Raw genomic sequence first — 15,512 nt, forward strand, 5'->3', positions numbered from 1 at the left:
GTGATTCTGTCAGAGAGGGAGGGAGAGAGAGAGATGGATTTTTTTTCTTTTTTACATACTGCCATAAAAATATAATAAAGCATATACCTTTCTGATACCTTTGTTTTTGTTTTTTCCTGCTCCAGTTTTAAGCAAGGTTTGAAAACTCTTGGTGTGCTGGAAAAAATACAGATTCATCCAGATGCATTCTCTAGCATATTGTGTCACAAACCTGAGAGACTTTCTGCAGAACTTCTTGGTGATCTCTTTACAATTCACTGTTCATCCCATGTTAACAATGCTAAAGGGATTGACTATTGGATGGGTTACTTACAAGATGTGGAATGTAAGTGAACTCCTTTCCCCCCTTTTAGTTCATTTCACAACTACTTGTATGGTGTAGCTTTTGTTCAATCCTTTTCTCACTTTTGTCTAAAATTAACCCGATATTTTTCTTTTGCATTTCATGCAAACTTTTTTGTTTCCAATTTAACCGTGTTTGTGATGGCAAATTCACTTAACTAATTAATCTGAGAGGCCAATTCCTTGTTTAGTTTTTGCTGTGCTTCTTTAGTATATGTTTGTTGGACACCTTATGTGGGGAGCTGCAAAAGGTATGCACCTTTAAAAGCTTTTCTTCTTCTAGGTGGTGAGTCTGCAGCCACACTGGAAGATATTTTGGTCTTTGCAACTGGTAACACATCTATCCCACCCATTGGTTTTGAGCCTAAGCCATCAGTCAAATTTCTGAATATAAAATTCCCAGTTGGGAAGAGACACCTTAACTGTTTAGAGATACCAATAACAAAGGAATATGAAAAGTTTAAAAACACAATGGACTTCACTATCAAGAGGACACTAAGATTGGAAAGAGAATAAATATATATATTTTTACTGAACTGGATGCTGAAAACTTAATTTTTATGTATGTGGGACTTGTCTGCTTGCAAGCTGCTATTATTCCTGACCATATATTATACCCCTTTTGCCCTTCTCATTTTTTATTCAGTGGTTTACTATTTGACAATAAAATTTATCTAGCTTGGAATGTATCGTATAGTTTCAACTCAAGCCGACTTTTAAGTGGCCATTGTATGCTGCAAACTATTTGGAGGAAAAAAAGCCAAAGTTATATTGGCTTAACATTTATGCTCACAGATCAAACTCAGTGCTTGGGTAGTTGGGTGAAGTTTTGTTTGGTTTCGTTTGTTTTTTGTTTAATTTCCAGTTTAGAAATAAAAATACTAATAGATAAGACTTAAGCTGCCGACACATTTAACTGTGATTATTAGCATACTCATATGAGTAGGCTAATACTACAAGATTCAAAGTGAAGTTCTCTTTAAAAGTATACTAGAAGCAGCATGAAAAGGTCTTTGAAATGGCTGTAATACTTTTAATATCTGTTGAACAGTCTTCCTGTCAAAATGTTTTGTCCTGGAATTCAAGAGGAGCTAACGAAGTGCACAAAAGTTTGAAAATTTGTAGTTGAAGACTACCAGATTATGTAAAAGATCAAACATGTTCAAAGAAAAATTAGGTGAAATAATCAAGTATGAGAACCAAAACTAATCCTAAATGCATGATTAACGAGGAACTTTAAAAAGCTGAACGTGAAAGTGTTTGATTTAAAAAATTTTCTCAGGTCGGTTCTGTTTCTAATTAGAAAATGTGTTTATATCTTATGCTGAAGTCAGAATAGCTTTCATAATAGCTTGCACTATAACTGCTTTTTTAGCTTGCTCTTCCTCTTTAGGATTCCATTACAGTCACAGTCCAACAGTTGACTAGAGTCTGATGCTAAATAAATTCTTGGCTTCTGTTTCATTTTAAACAGTTCTGGCTATAGCAGATGCTGTTTTAAATATATATATATATATATATATATATATATATATATATATATATATTTGCCATTCTTCAGACTGTACTTTTTTTATGAAACTCATTGTTAATGCAAAGACACCACAGGTGTCTAGATCAGCGAATGTTTAGCTTCTATTGAAGTGCACTGTAACTAAGGTAGGAAATTGCTTGGTGTTACTGATATTAAAAACTACTTTATATTAAGAGGGGAGGACAAATCTAAGTTGATGCTGGTGAATCTATACAAAAATTGTCAGTGTAAGAATTCATAGCATGTAACTTTTTTACTTTTTGATAATATCTTCAAATGGTAAGCTTTTGAACAAAATCTTCATAAGACAATTGAATTTATACTTTATCCTTTGTAAGTTGTTGCAAGTTATTCTTCCTATTAATTTGGCTATCTACTCTATACCTCACATTATGCAAAGGTCATATTATAAATAATTCCATGTAGACTCAAGCTGTCAAGAAAACTGAATTGTTTAAAGAAATCATATTCGATCACTTAAAATTACATTTATTCATAACTAATTGAAATTATAGGCAAGGATAATGTCTATATTAAACATGATACAAGAAGTTCTTTTGGACTCACCTAAGAAATCCAGTTAAAGAAATCTGAGCTTATTTTTTTTCCACTTAACTCATTTGTCTGTGGAGCACTGGCTTCTTACAAAAAGTAGACTAGTTGCATGGTTTTTCTTGTTAGCTACTAATCTGTATTTACATATTAGTTTGTACAAACCATTGTAGTTGTCTCAATATGCTGGAATTATGTGTGAAACAGGAAATGATCCACAAGACTTTCATAATGGGAACCAAATTTTAATGCGAGTCTGAACTTTAAGGTTATCAGTATTATTGTAAATATTTTACGAGCTGAAAAATGCCTTTAATAATTTGTAGAAGTTATCCAATAAAACACAATAACCTTAATTTTATTTTTTTTGTAGCTGCTACAGTGCTTGAAGTGGTTCTTCCTTCTTGCAATTGCTTTTTATCAAGAGTTCAAGCTACAGACCTACTTCTGCAACTAGACTAGTGGTTCTCAGCCGAGGTTCTGTGGCACACTGGAGTGCCTTGAGTTCATTTCAAGGCTGCTGCAGGGTACCACGCAATGTTAACACTGTTAAGTGTGCAACCATGATTCATAAGATAAAACCAGAGCTTTCAAATAGGAATCCAAAGCGGCAAAAAATTCTGACTGTGGTTGTGCTTTTTGCAAAAGAAGAATTGCTCTATTTTTCTGTATTGAAAAAATGAGTTAAAAGCAAGAGCTGGCATTTTCCAAAAGATTTTTTAAGTATAAAAAGGTTGAGAGCTACTGAACTAAGTGTAAAGCAATGGTACTTAATGTATTAGGCTTTATTCCTACTTAGACTTGAGACGCACCCCTCAAGGAAAATGCCAGCTCTTAGTTTTCACGTTTTGACTATGAAAAAATAATATAACAATGCTTCTGTTGCAAAGAATTTTGAAAGACCACAGCAGGGCATATGTATTTTTTTTAACACTATGGATTCGTATTTGAAATTGTTGGATTTATCTTTTAAATCATGTTTGCATACCTAACAGCACTAATATTGTGTGGCATCCTGTGGTACCCCTGAAAAGATCTCAAGGCATCTCAAGGTGTTGCAGCAACCTGGCTGAGAATTGCTGATGGACAGTGTATGTGACCTTTCAATTTTTCATTTAAAAATCTGTGCAATAAATCTGGATTATATATAAGATTACCTAAACATCAGTTACATTGAAGGTAATCTCCCTTTCATGGATTTAAAAAGCATGCAACAGGAGGACAATTGCAGTTTTAATTTGGTATGGGACAGAAATCTAATAGGCTCTCTAAGTGGTGGAATCTCTGAATTTTCCTCTTAAAACATGTTCCATTTGTTCTGCTATTGTACCTGTTCTTCCCATCCCTTTATTCTCAAATTTTCCTTTTTGATACCTCATACTTTCTCCCAAAATATTTCAAGCATACTTCATTTCCTTACTTTTAGAATTTAATATCTAGCTATACCTTTTCTATTCTTACCTCTCTTACCATTATAATGAAGACCTCTGTGCTCTGGCAAATTTGGTCTTTTTTGCATAGTAAAGACACTTGGATTCTGTGCAGCTCATGCAGCACATTGAAACTTCTGAAGGAAGTCATAAACCTTGTTTTGAACTAGATATAAAAATTAATGTCAATGCAGTATTCGTTGTTCAGTGTTGATTATGGATTTAATTTATTTTATGATTATGCAGTGCATATTTTTGGAGTATAAAGACAAAACTTATAAAACTTAGCGGAGAGTTCAATATTTTGACAGGTATAATTACAGTTTGTAGCACTTGAGAAGGTAGGAGGCGTAGTTTGGGACTGTTAATTGGATACTTGCTTTTTTTAAAAAGAAAATCAGTAAAATATAACAGTATTAGTATTGAGATATAGATTTCAGAAGGTTTTGGAATTAACCTCAAATTGAGATGAATGGGGCAGCTCACATCCGATTAATCAACCTGGGTTTTGCAGTGCTGTCTTGTTACAAAGAATCACATTAGCAGAGAATTCTGGTTTAGAATATGCAGGACCCTCAGTATAGCTTCACAAGATGTATTGACATATTTATGAAGATTTGAGTTATAACTTCTGGACACACTCCTGTTGATAAGGCAAAAAAAACGCTCATTCTACCTTGTAGAATTAGTTTATTTAATACTTTCTAAGCAAAATTTTAGTTCTTGCCACATTTTGAATATCTTCCATTATCCATACTTATGAATTTAATCTTTTGTCCAAGGTAAAAATGCAAGTCTGTCATTCCCAACTATGCCTCACTCTCCACAAATGCTATTACACTTATGAATAAGCTGACTTGTTTTTGTTAACGTACGGAACAAGGTTATTCATTATAGAAATAGTGAACAACTTTTTTCCATAGAGTTAATCAGCTCTCAAAGGTAGCTAGTCACAAAAACTAAGTATTTTTTGGTAACTTTTCTCATTTTTCCATAAATACTTAATTGGAGCAATTAAGAAATTGGCTTACTTTAATCTCTTCTTTTAGAATACACGGAAACATTATCCACTCAGCATTCATTAAATTGGATATTAAATATAGGTTTTCTAGAAATCCCAGCACTTGAGAATTCACAGTTAAAGCCAGAATAATTCATTAGTCCTCAAGTCTAATCTTCTATGGAAACACAGGCCATAGAACTTGCCTTTGTCAAGACCATAACTTTTGTTTAAAATTCAACACATTTTATAAGCTATATATTTTCCCCCTGTAATAAACTTTTCCAAGTGTTATAAACTTAGATTAGTACTAGAACTTTAAAAAAGTATTGCAGTCTTTTGAAGTTTTAGATAAGCGAAGTATCGTAGAGCTACATTTTTAAAGCCTGTGAATAGTAGCTAATTGTGACCTATAAGGTTTCCAAGTGATTGAGAAGAAAAAAAATACTGTCTGGTGTTTGGGTTTGATTTTTGTTTGTTTGTTTGTTTTTAAGGTACATATTAACAGCAAGAAGTTGTCACCAACCTTACATTCTACTTTTGGGATCTAAAGCATTAAATGTATTGCAATTTTTAAATAATGATTTTTGTTAAATAATTTTGTCTAGGACACATAATTGGAGTTCATAATTTAAAGGAAGTGTTTTTCAAACATGCACAGCAAAAAAATAAATAAAAAGGGAGAAATGTCTTAATTATTGTCATGATGGGACTTCCTTCAGTTCCTATGGCTATACTTTTTATTTCCTCTTTCAAGTATTAGTAGCGTGATATGTCTTCTTTTCTTTCTTCCCAAATAGGAATCGATACCCCTTTTTTGCCTTTGCTACTATGTAATAGTTTTAAGTCTGCAGTGTTATGGTTCTGATTTAATACAAGAAACTGAATTGCCAATTTGGTTAAAAGGAAAATGGGAATGTAAATCTAGGTTACCAGAAATAACTGTTTCTAATGTTTAAATCTCTTTTGAAATACTGATGGCACCTAGTAAATCGTTCAGCAGCTTAGCATAAAACAAAATAATGCTTAGAAGACTAACATCCATAAGTAGAGCATTCCCTATAGAAGTTCAATATTGTAAATATTTTAGATATGGTTTTGTCATAACTATGGATTTAGTGCCTGAAATCTGTTGCAGTTTCAAGTAGCATTATACTTGACAGCTATAATATTATGTTAGTGTTGCTCTCTGAAGTAAATACATTAATTGTGGGAGATAACTGTCATATGTATAAAATTTTTGAAGTGCAATAAAGAAACTAAGAATTTGATTAGTAAAGCTGAATTAACTGTGTATTTTTTCCTATAAATCCGGAGGGGGGTAGCTGAGGTTTTTTTGGATGGAGGCGAAAGATGTTATTTATAAATAAGAGAAAGTTTGTAAGCTTCTACATACTCTACCAAGGAATATCTAGACCAATGATTGATTCTCAATTGAAGTGCCATAGCACCCTGGGGTGCCTGAACATCCTTTTAAGGGTGCTGTGAAATGCTATGCAATGTTAACACTGCATGTTTAGGTACACAAACATGATGAAAAACATTAACCCAGTGATTTCAAATAGAAATGCATAGGGTTAAAATTCTGACCTATTGTGGGCTTTCTGTTTTTTGTAATGGGAAAATTGTTTTATTCTTGTTCCAGTCAAAAGAGTGAAAACTAAGAGCTGGGAGTTTCTAAAAGTTGCAACTAAAAGTCTGAGAAACAGTGATCTTAGACCAGTGGTCTCCAAAGTGGGGTGCGCAAGACAATCCATTCGGGTGCAGGAAGAAAATATTAGAATTTCTATTTATAATTATAGAAATATACATATATTGAGGGTGCATGCTCAAATTTTTTTTTACTGATAGGGGTGCACGATCAAAAAAATTTGGAGACCACTGATCTGGAAGAGCCACTCACTCCAGTGCCCTTTGGCAGGTTACTTTAGCATTTGACTGCTCTAATAATTGCCAATCATTGCTTTTTGACTATGGACCTCTGGACCACCTTAAAGTAAGTGCTCCACCTGAATTACAAGGTACTCTTCTAAACTGCATGTTGCAAGGTGTATTTTCAGTGACAGGCAAGCATCCACAACTGGCCCACAGCTGAATTTTAACAGGCCTGTAAGTAATGCCACCCTGAGTCCAGGCCACCTAGCCCAACAGCCTATTCCTGACCACATCTCCCACTTGGTTGGACCTACTTTGTGGCCAACCTCTTCCTGGCTCTGGCTGAGCTGGCCAGCTACTGAACCAGAAAAGACGCCGTGGCCCACGAAACCTAGACAAGTGGGGGCTTTCTCAGTCCTTCGCTCACGTCTCCAGTTTTAGTGATCAGTGACTGCACTCCCTCAACTTGTCCAGTGGGCAGTGTCTCGGCACAGTGGCTGTGCTCTGCTCCATGTCCCCTTCTCACTCCCTTGTTACTGAGCCCTTTTTATTTGTCCCAAGGAAACGGTTGTTCTATCACCAGCAGCCTCCTTTCTTAAGGGGGAGCTTATAGTGTTTCCTTGGGGGCGGAAAATCAACACACCACCCCTTGGCGGGGCCTACCTGTAGCCCCAGCACCCCCTGCGCAACCTCCTCCCGGCTCTGGCCGAGCTGCCCCTCGAGCGCAGTAGAAGGGCAACCCTGGCCCCCTGCCTTCGCACGGCCAGCGAGCGGCCCAGTCTCAGCACAGGAGGGGCGGCGCCCCGCCTCTATCAGCCACGGGGTGGGGCCTGGGCGCGCGGCGGCCGGGGCGCCACGTCTTGCGGAGGACGGGGGCGGGGCGAGCGGCGAAGATGGCGGCCGGGATCCGGGAGAAGCAGGCGGGTGAGCGAGGCGCTGTTTGCCTGCTCGGCGGCGGGGGCTCGGCCTGCGCAGCGCCGCCGGGAGTCGGGGGAACGCTGCCCCCGGGCTGCTGGTGGGGGGAGCGGGCTCGGGGCGGCCGGACCCCGCTCCTAAGGGCGGCGTTGGGGCCCCGTGTCTGCCCCCCTCGTCCCCGCGCTGGTTCCTCAGCACTCGGAGCCCTCGGGCCGCCTGGGGGCATCCGGCCGCCCTGCGCGGGGTCCCGGGCCGGGCCCCAGCCTCTGACCGGGCGCTTGCTGGGTTGGGGGGACCGGTGCGGAGCTGGGCAGTGCCTGAACCAGAGCCCGGCTCTTTGAAGCAGGCTCCGGTTCTCCTCGTATGTGCCGGACCTGCTTAAGGCTTCTTGTGGGACTTGCTCTTTCTTGCCAGGCTGAAGTGCCAGGGGAGTAGCTGTCCAAGAAACCTTGGAAGTGATGGGAGCTGCTGGCTTCCAGGACTCCCATCCCACAGGGCTGTCAGAGATGCCTGGTCAGCCCTTAGCACTGGCTCCCCTCCTCTCAGAGTTTCCAGTAACTAGAGGCTACCAATATATTGGTTGCCTATCAGAGTGCACCAATAAAGGGAAAGTTATATTTTTGGCTTTTTTTCACCATTGTAGCCAGTAATGTTTTCCAGTAATTATGACTGCTGGCTGGGGCCCCTGGACACCTGGGTTCCTTCCCGCGAGCCAGGGTGATCCTGGGTTACCCCCCCATTCCCTCACCCTGGGCCAGACCGGACTGTGCTGGCGCAGAGCAGCTGCCACGGTGTCCTGGGCACTGGCACGGTGTGGACTGTAGGCTGGGGTGGGCACTGTAAAAGGTGCCAAATGCTGCAGATGTGGCTAGGGCAGGAGAGGCAAGCTGAGCTGCCCAGCCTGGCCTGGCCCAGCATGCCTCAACCCAAAGTTAACATTGATTATTGGATTGGTATCGACTGGTTAATAATCAGCTATCAGTATCGAGCAAAAAAAGTCTTTATCAGTGCACCACTACCAATAATCACAGCCAGCAGAAGCCTTGAAGTCAGAGCCACCAAACCTCATAGCATTATCAGCACTATTTATTTTGATGAGGTTGGATTATTTAGACTCAGTCCAGAGAAGTACATGCTCCATGTTAAGTATGTTGCCTTTTTTATTTTGAATTCTAAGCTTACACGCTTAAAGCAGAGCATGCTGTATTAATACAGGTGCAGAGAGGCGCGGGGAGCCCATGAGACTGTATTAGTCAGCATGATCAATAGTAGACATGATAACAGCAACTGCTTGAGGGTTTTTTTTGTAGGTGTCATGGTAAAGCAGAATTTTAGGGGGAGATTGGAACCAGGACAATGCTGTCAATGTGCATGTATTTATGAGGAGCTCTTCCTAAATATAAGGGATGCACGGAGGTTGGTTAATGATCTAAAAAGTAAATGAGACTAATATTATGGTTGATAGAAGTAGGTAACTTCTTGGTATGTTGGGGTCATGCTGTGAGGCCTTTGAAAGGGAAGACAAAGCTGCTTGGGTTTGATTCAGTAGAGAGGAACCAGTAGAGGGATGCGTAGAAAGGTTAAAGCCATTAATTCTCAACCAGCGTGCCATGAGGTCCTTTTAAGGATGCCATCAGCTGCCATGCAGTATTAGCACTGCTAGATGGACTGACGTCTACATGAGATTCATGAGTTAAATTCAGAGATTTCAAATAGGAGCCATAGTGGCCAGGTACTGGCATTACATTTTTATGGGGAGAATCACCATTCTGTTAGAATCACCATTTCCTGTTAGAAATGACAAGCGTGCAAGTGTTCATTCAAACATGACCCTTCTGGCAGAAAGATCTTCTAAGAGCCAACTTGGATGACCTTCCTTGCAAGAGAATCTATCTTTCAGGAATGAATGCTTGTATGTCTGGTCCAGGAGAAAAGCATAGCAGCAGGGATGGCTGGGGGTTTTGCTATGTTCCACACTTGAGAGCCCTGCTTCTGTATCCCTACACATAGGCTGCAGGCTCTGTCTGAAGTATTACATGACAGAGACGCTTCTCCCTTTCTTCCCCCTATGAGGCCGCTTTTAGATCCAATGCTGACAGAGCCATTACTTTGTGCCACCCTGCAGGGGCAGCTGCTCCCTGCTAGCTTTCCAGACTGGGGGTTCCAGGTCTGAAGCAGTGGGAACTTTGCCATGCTACTCCAATCCTCCTGGGATGTGGAGGTGTAGAGCAGCTGCTTTTCCCCATGTCTTCCCCAGACTGATGATCCCTGACCTGGTGAATGGACTCAGAGTAGGGGAGAAGGGTCTGTGCAGTGCTGAATGCTTGTATAGTTCCCTCTCCCAGAATGATTTCTAGTGGTGGAAACATCTCAAAAATTTCACTGCTAGAAATGAATGCCTGTCTGAAGCCAGTGTCAAAAACATTACAATTGGTATTTCTGAGTTCATTACCATAGGAAAATTAGTCTTTTATTTTTTTTATCATCAAAATTTTAACAAGTAAAAACTAAGAGCTGGTATTTTCTAAGGGGTACTTTGGGTCTAAAACACTGACAGCTACTGGCTTAGCCAAATGATCTTGGCAGAAGCAGTGCTAGATTTCAACTATTGTAATCTCTCCTTCAAGACTTCTGCCTTCTTTTTGCTATTCCTCTCTATGCTGAGTCTTAATTTAGCCCCCATGCTGAAAACTCCTCATGGCAGTTATCTTTAGGTCATTTACAAGCGATGTGGCATATGCAGTTGCAGTACTAAAACATACCAGTGTAATTGTCATTTTTTTTCCGTTACCAAAGTTTATGATTATTTATCTGGAGTCAAGGGGGTGCACATTTACTTTACATTGCCACATCATTTATTGCCACATCAAGAGAGGAAGTAAGAAAGTATATTTTAAAATGTTTCTTTAATTATGTAAACAGGCTTTTGGTCAGATCCATTAGATCACTGGTGTCAAAGATGCATGGCCCACAGAGCCCTGCTATTCAGCCCACAAGTCTGCCTGTGGGTCTCAGCCTGGTGTGCTATATGCAGCTTGTGCTAGTCTCGGCCAAGCACTCTATATACAACACACAGTCCATCTGGCTTGGGGACTGGAGCCGGCGGGTACTTCACATTGCATGCCGGGCTAGTCTGGGACACTGTGTACAAGGCCATTGTGTGCACCTGCACCAGATCGACCCTGCAAGTTGGATCCAGGGCCACTTTGGGTCTGACACAGGTGCCACATGCGGCATGCATCCCACACCAGCCCTATGTACCACATGACAGACTGGGGCTAGCACATGTTACATATAGCACTGAGGCTGGAGTTGGTACGTGCTGCATGCAGTATGCGAGGCCAGTATGTGCCACACAGCGCATATGGCATCTGCACCAGGTATATATTTCCTAAATTTATATTCAGACCTTACATCATAACCCTATAGCCTTTAGAGCTGTAGTAACTTCAAGATGGCAACTTCCAAGATTTGTTTCTCAGGATTTGTAGTCTGTCTTTGGGCAAAGGAGCATTTTGTTCCTTAGGTTTGATGTTCTTCTTACTAAGAAATACTAGAGAGGTAACTTTCCTTATGAGACAAGTTTGCCAGGTGATTGGGGGAAAACATAGGTCAAAGTGGTTGTTGTTGGGTAGTGTGCAGCATTTTGGCACATATTGAAATTGCTTTTAAATAACAAATTTCTAAGTGGGCTGTAGTTTTTCTTGATAATAAGAGCAACAGATTCTGTATTCAGTCCCTGGGGACTATTTCTCTAACTCAACACTGAATTCAATTTCCAGCTGAGATGTTGTTACTTTGGTATTTGACTGTCACAGGTTATTGCAAAAGCATCTTTTGTCCGTGTCAAAATATTTGGCCTCAAGAGTTTTCAGGGGTGGGAGGGGAGAACTAAGATGGTAATAATGACATATTTTATATTGTTTTTCAGTGGCTTTGAAGCGTATGTTAAATTTTAATGTTGCCCCTGTTAAAAACAGCACAGGAGAACCAGTATGGAAGGTAAGAAGAACAGTTTCGCAATGTAAAAGGCAACTTTACAGCATGTGCAATGTTAGATTACCAGATTTAATCTATGGGAACTAAAAAAATCTCAGGACTATTTGCCAAATGTCAGAGCATATTGAAAAAGCATTTTTATGATTTCTTTACGTACATTAGTATTGTATTATACTAACATTTTTTTAATTTCAGAAAATATTTGTCCTGTGTCTACAACATTTGCTGTTCATGGTCATTCTGTCTTTACTTTGATCTGATCCATTTTTAAGCATCAAGAGTTTTGTTTCTTTATTTTGAAAATGAGCTGTAGCTTTGAAGAGAGATTAAATTGGGGAGAGAGGGGAATAGAATCAGTCATAATAAGTTATCAAAGGTGTATTAATTGCCTTCTTAAGAAAAAATTAAAACTAGGCTACAGCTGTGCAACATCTTGATAACTTTTACCAATTATCTTAATACTGACAATCTGTAATGAATAATTCACCTTTTTCTGGTATACAGCATAACTCATAGTATGATACATTTAGACATTAAACACAAGAAAAACTGTGAAACCCCTTCCCTGGAAAAAATTAACTGTAAAGTACTAAGGTAGCCTTTTGTCACCTTAAAGCAACGTGCTTCCTCTTTTTGTTATGCTGTTATTTTTTTTGTATTCCTGTAGAGAGGAAAAAGGATTTGCTATTATATGTACATTATCATAGATAGAGAAAATACCCAGTTATGAGATTAGCTGCTAAAGGAACTGATGCCTAACCAAAGCTGTAGGCAAACCTAACAGATATGTTACAGGAGAACCTAAGAGGAGAGCAGATGAAAAATGCTTAAAACCAGATAAGCACTGACAGCCATTCAAAGTAAACTAATTAGAAAGAGAAGGGAAGGAGCTAAATAATTTAAAGCCGTATATCTAGGGCAGTTGCAAAAAAGTACCTTTATTACTACTGTGATTGTTTTGTTTTTAATATAGCATTTTAGGAAAAACTCAGTTTCCAGAAAGTTTCTTAACTTGTCATCTTCCAGGCAGTATTGTCACTCATTCTTCTACATTGCAGAATAATAGACTTTTCTGGAGGCAGAACCTCCTATTTAACTGAAATGAAGCACTGAGGAATGATTGTTGTCTGTTTTCTTTTTGTTTTATTGTCTCGTAGTAAACACTAATAACAGGAATGAAAGTATGTGAGGATTGGCTCAGTTTTTACATATAATGTTTAATTTTTTTCAGAATGCATCCTGAAACTTGTGTTTCATTATCTACTTTGTTTTTCCCCTTTATAGTAAACATACAGCTTTAGAACGTAAGTGTGTAATATATGTTCCTTTATGTCTTTTAGGTTCTAATATATGACAGATTTGGCCAAGATATAATCTCTCCTTTGTTGTCAGTGAAAGAGCTGAGAGACATGGGCATCACTTTACATCTGTGAGTACACTATATATCTCTCAAAGTACTTATCAAAAGCCTAGGCTTTTATACAGTACTAGTCAATTGCCTGCCATGAATGACAAATTTAAAATAATGAAGGAGTGTTTACATGGCTGCCCCCTGCTCACCCTTTGGGGCTGACCATGTAAACACTCCCTGCATCGCCACCACCTCCTCCTCCAGCCACGGGTGCAGGGGCTCCCTCCCCTCGCCCACCTCTGCCTCCTCCCCTGAAGAGCAGGATTTCCCCCTACCTCCTTTCCCTCCCCACTCCCATCCATCCCCGCCACTTCCCCCTTCCTGCCTGCTGTTGGATGTATGTGCACCCAGCTGTGCCCTCACCTGCCTCCTCCCCACCTACCCCCCCGCTAGCTGTTGGGTGCATGTGCACCCACCTCTGCCTCCCCACCCACCTCCACCCCACCCAGGTCTGCACAGCCAGTGGCTGCCTGCCCTCTCAGCAGCTCATGCCCAATTGACCAAAAGCATTGCGGACAGACAGACAAACACATTAAGCCCTTTATTATATTACAATTCCAAAAAATTCACAATGAATTGAATCAGGCCACAAACAAATCTTGAATGGAATTTACTCTCCAAAATCAAATGATGGTGTTAAGGTTAAATTGTAGTCAGTGGGATTTTCAGTTAGTAGGGGATACTGAACAACCCCATTAAAAAAACAAAACAAAAAGCAACATTCCCCATATCTAGTTTGCTTTCAAATATCTGTCCATATGGATATTCAGTACCTGATAAATTGGCCAGTTTGGTACCTAGTATCTTTGACCTGGGATTTACTAAACATGAGAAACTTTTTCTCAAGATGAAACATTTTAGGTGTTTGCACATTTATTACATTAATGAGGGGTTTCACAATAACCTAAAATTACCTTTTGTTAGTTTGCCAAGTGCAGAAGGAAACTTTAATGTTAAATAAATTATTTACGTAGTGCCAAAGTGTTATGATCCTGTAAGTATAATTTTCTAGGGATTATGAAATGTGCTGGTTTAATAACTTTTTTTCTCTAAATGCAATTTTTTAAAATTTCATTATCATACTGAATTTGTGGTAAATATAGCCACAATGATTTAAAGTGTTTCTAATATAATATGTGAATTTTTTTTCTGCAAATTGTTAGCAGGAGAAAAAAAATGTGATTTTTTTTCATGGTAAAAGAATGGAAATTTGAACTAAATAAATTTAAACTATTTGTATTTTGAATAAGGGAGAATAACACATTAATAATTTAGTATACTATGTTTTTTTCTGGGACCGTTTAAATTAGTCTAGTGTATTTATTGGGAATTGGCATATTTTTAGTTTTTAAATAACCTTTTAAGATGCAATAGGAATTTTGTTGGTAGTAAATGGGGTCATTTAAAAACTGACTTCAGGAGTTTAGTAAAACTTTTAGCAAATCCTGTGAGAATTTTTAACTAACCAGCAATATCACCGGATGGCTAAAAAGTATTTTTATGTATCTATCTAAATAAAACATTAGAAAAAATCTTTAAAAAAAAAGAACACCTCGAAAAAGTCTGTGCTATAGTATTTAAAAGAGAAAAAACATTTGGGAACCTAACTTAATTTTGTTTCTCCCTGAGGCTTCTGCATTCTGATCGAGATCCTATTCCAGATGTTCCTGCTGTGTACTTTGTAATGCCAACTGAAGAAAATATTGACAGAATGTGCCAGGTACTTTATTTTGCACATTTATCATTTTTATATGGGTCGAACTGATCTGAAGGGAGAGCACATGTTGTAATAGACACCTTCAAAATCTTATTTCGGTGAACATTCAAATATCTTTTCTCAGAGTTTAACATGCACGTATTAGTGCATATTTGCCACACAGAAAAGCATTCTATTGCAGTTGTTTCTGCAAACTGGAGTTCTATGACTTTATTTCAGCTCTTTGTTGTCAGTCAATTTATCATAGTGTTTTATATATGAATGGATATTTAAGCACTCCACATAAAATTTAAATAACTACAACACTTTAACGAAAATGCTTGGATTTTTAAGAAAGCATCATTTATATTTAGAAGATCTTATTCACACCAAAAAATGTTAACTTTTGCTTTCAGGATCTTCGAAATCAGCTTTATGAATCTTATTATTTAAATTTCATTTCTGCCATTTCAAGAAGTAAACTGGAAGATATTGCAAATGCTGCCTTAGGTGCTAATGCAGTAACACAAGTTGCTAAGGTAAGAGATTGCCTCGGGATAATGTTTTGTTCATTGTTTCTAAAGAAATTGACAAGGATTTTCAGAAGGCATCTTGTTGACTTAGACATAAACTTGGGACCAGTGTTCATTTTTGCCATCTTGATTTGACTTGATAGGACCAAGAAACTGTCACCATCTGTTTCTATCTTATGAGACTTGTCTCACCATGTGATAAATATTGGATGTGCACAAAATATT

The 15,512-nt window shown here is 38.7% G+C and overlaps 2 protein-coding genes across 7 annotated transcripts in view; both read left to right on the forward strand.

Moving 5' to 3' along the window:
- G2E3 (G2/M-phase specific E3 ubiquitin protein ligase) overlaps positions 1–4,415 on the forward strand; it is a 44,391-nt gene extending 39,976 nt beyond the window's left edge. For 5 of the 6 annotated variants that reach the window (XM_090033540.1, XM_090033541.1, XM_090033543.1 and 2 more), the window contains exons 16-17: positions 126–325; positions 626–4,415. In XM_090033540.1, the coding sequence (XP_089889666.1) occupies positions 126–325; positions 626–858 (433 nt within the window). In that variant the 3' untranslated portion in view covers positions 859–4,415. The remainder of the gene's footprint in view (positions 1–125; positions 326–625) is intronic. The other variant, XM_090033545.1, reaches the window with a different exon arrangement.
- Positions 4,416–7,573: 3,158 nt separating this feature from the next.
- SCFD1 (sec1 family domain containing 1) overlaps positions 7,574–15,512 on the forward strand; it is a 114,468-nt gene continuing 106,529 nt past the window's right edge. Inside the window, exons 1-5 of the mRNA XM_090033546.1 lie at positions 7,574–7,657; positions 11,580–11,650; positions 12,988–13,076; positions 14,688–14,778; positions 15,171–15,293. Of these exons, the coding sequence (XP_089889672.1) occupies positions 7,627–7,657; positions 11,580–11,650; positions 12,988–13,076; positions 14,688–14,778; positions 15,171–15,293 (405 nt within the window). The 5' untranslated portion in view covers positions 7,574–7,626. The remainder of the gene's footprint in view (positions 7,658–11,579; positions 11,651–12,987; positions 13,077–14,687; positions 14,779–15,170; positions 15,294–15,512) is intronic.

The sequence above is a fragment of the Crocodylus siamensis genome, chromosome 2, assembly GCF_052110815.1.
Source record: "Crocodylus siamensis isolate JL-2025a chromosome 2, ASM5211081v1, whole genome shotgun sequence".
Lineage (NCBI taxonomy): Eukaryota > Metazoa > Chordata > Crocodylia > Crocodylidae > Crocodylus > Crocodylus siamensis.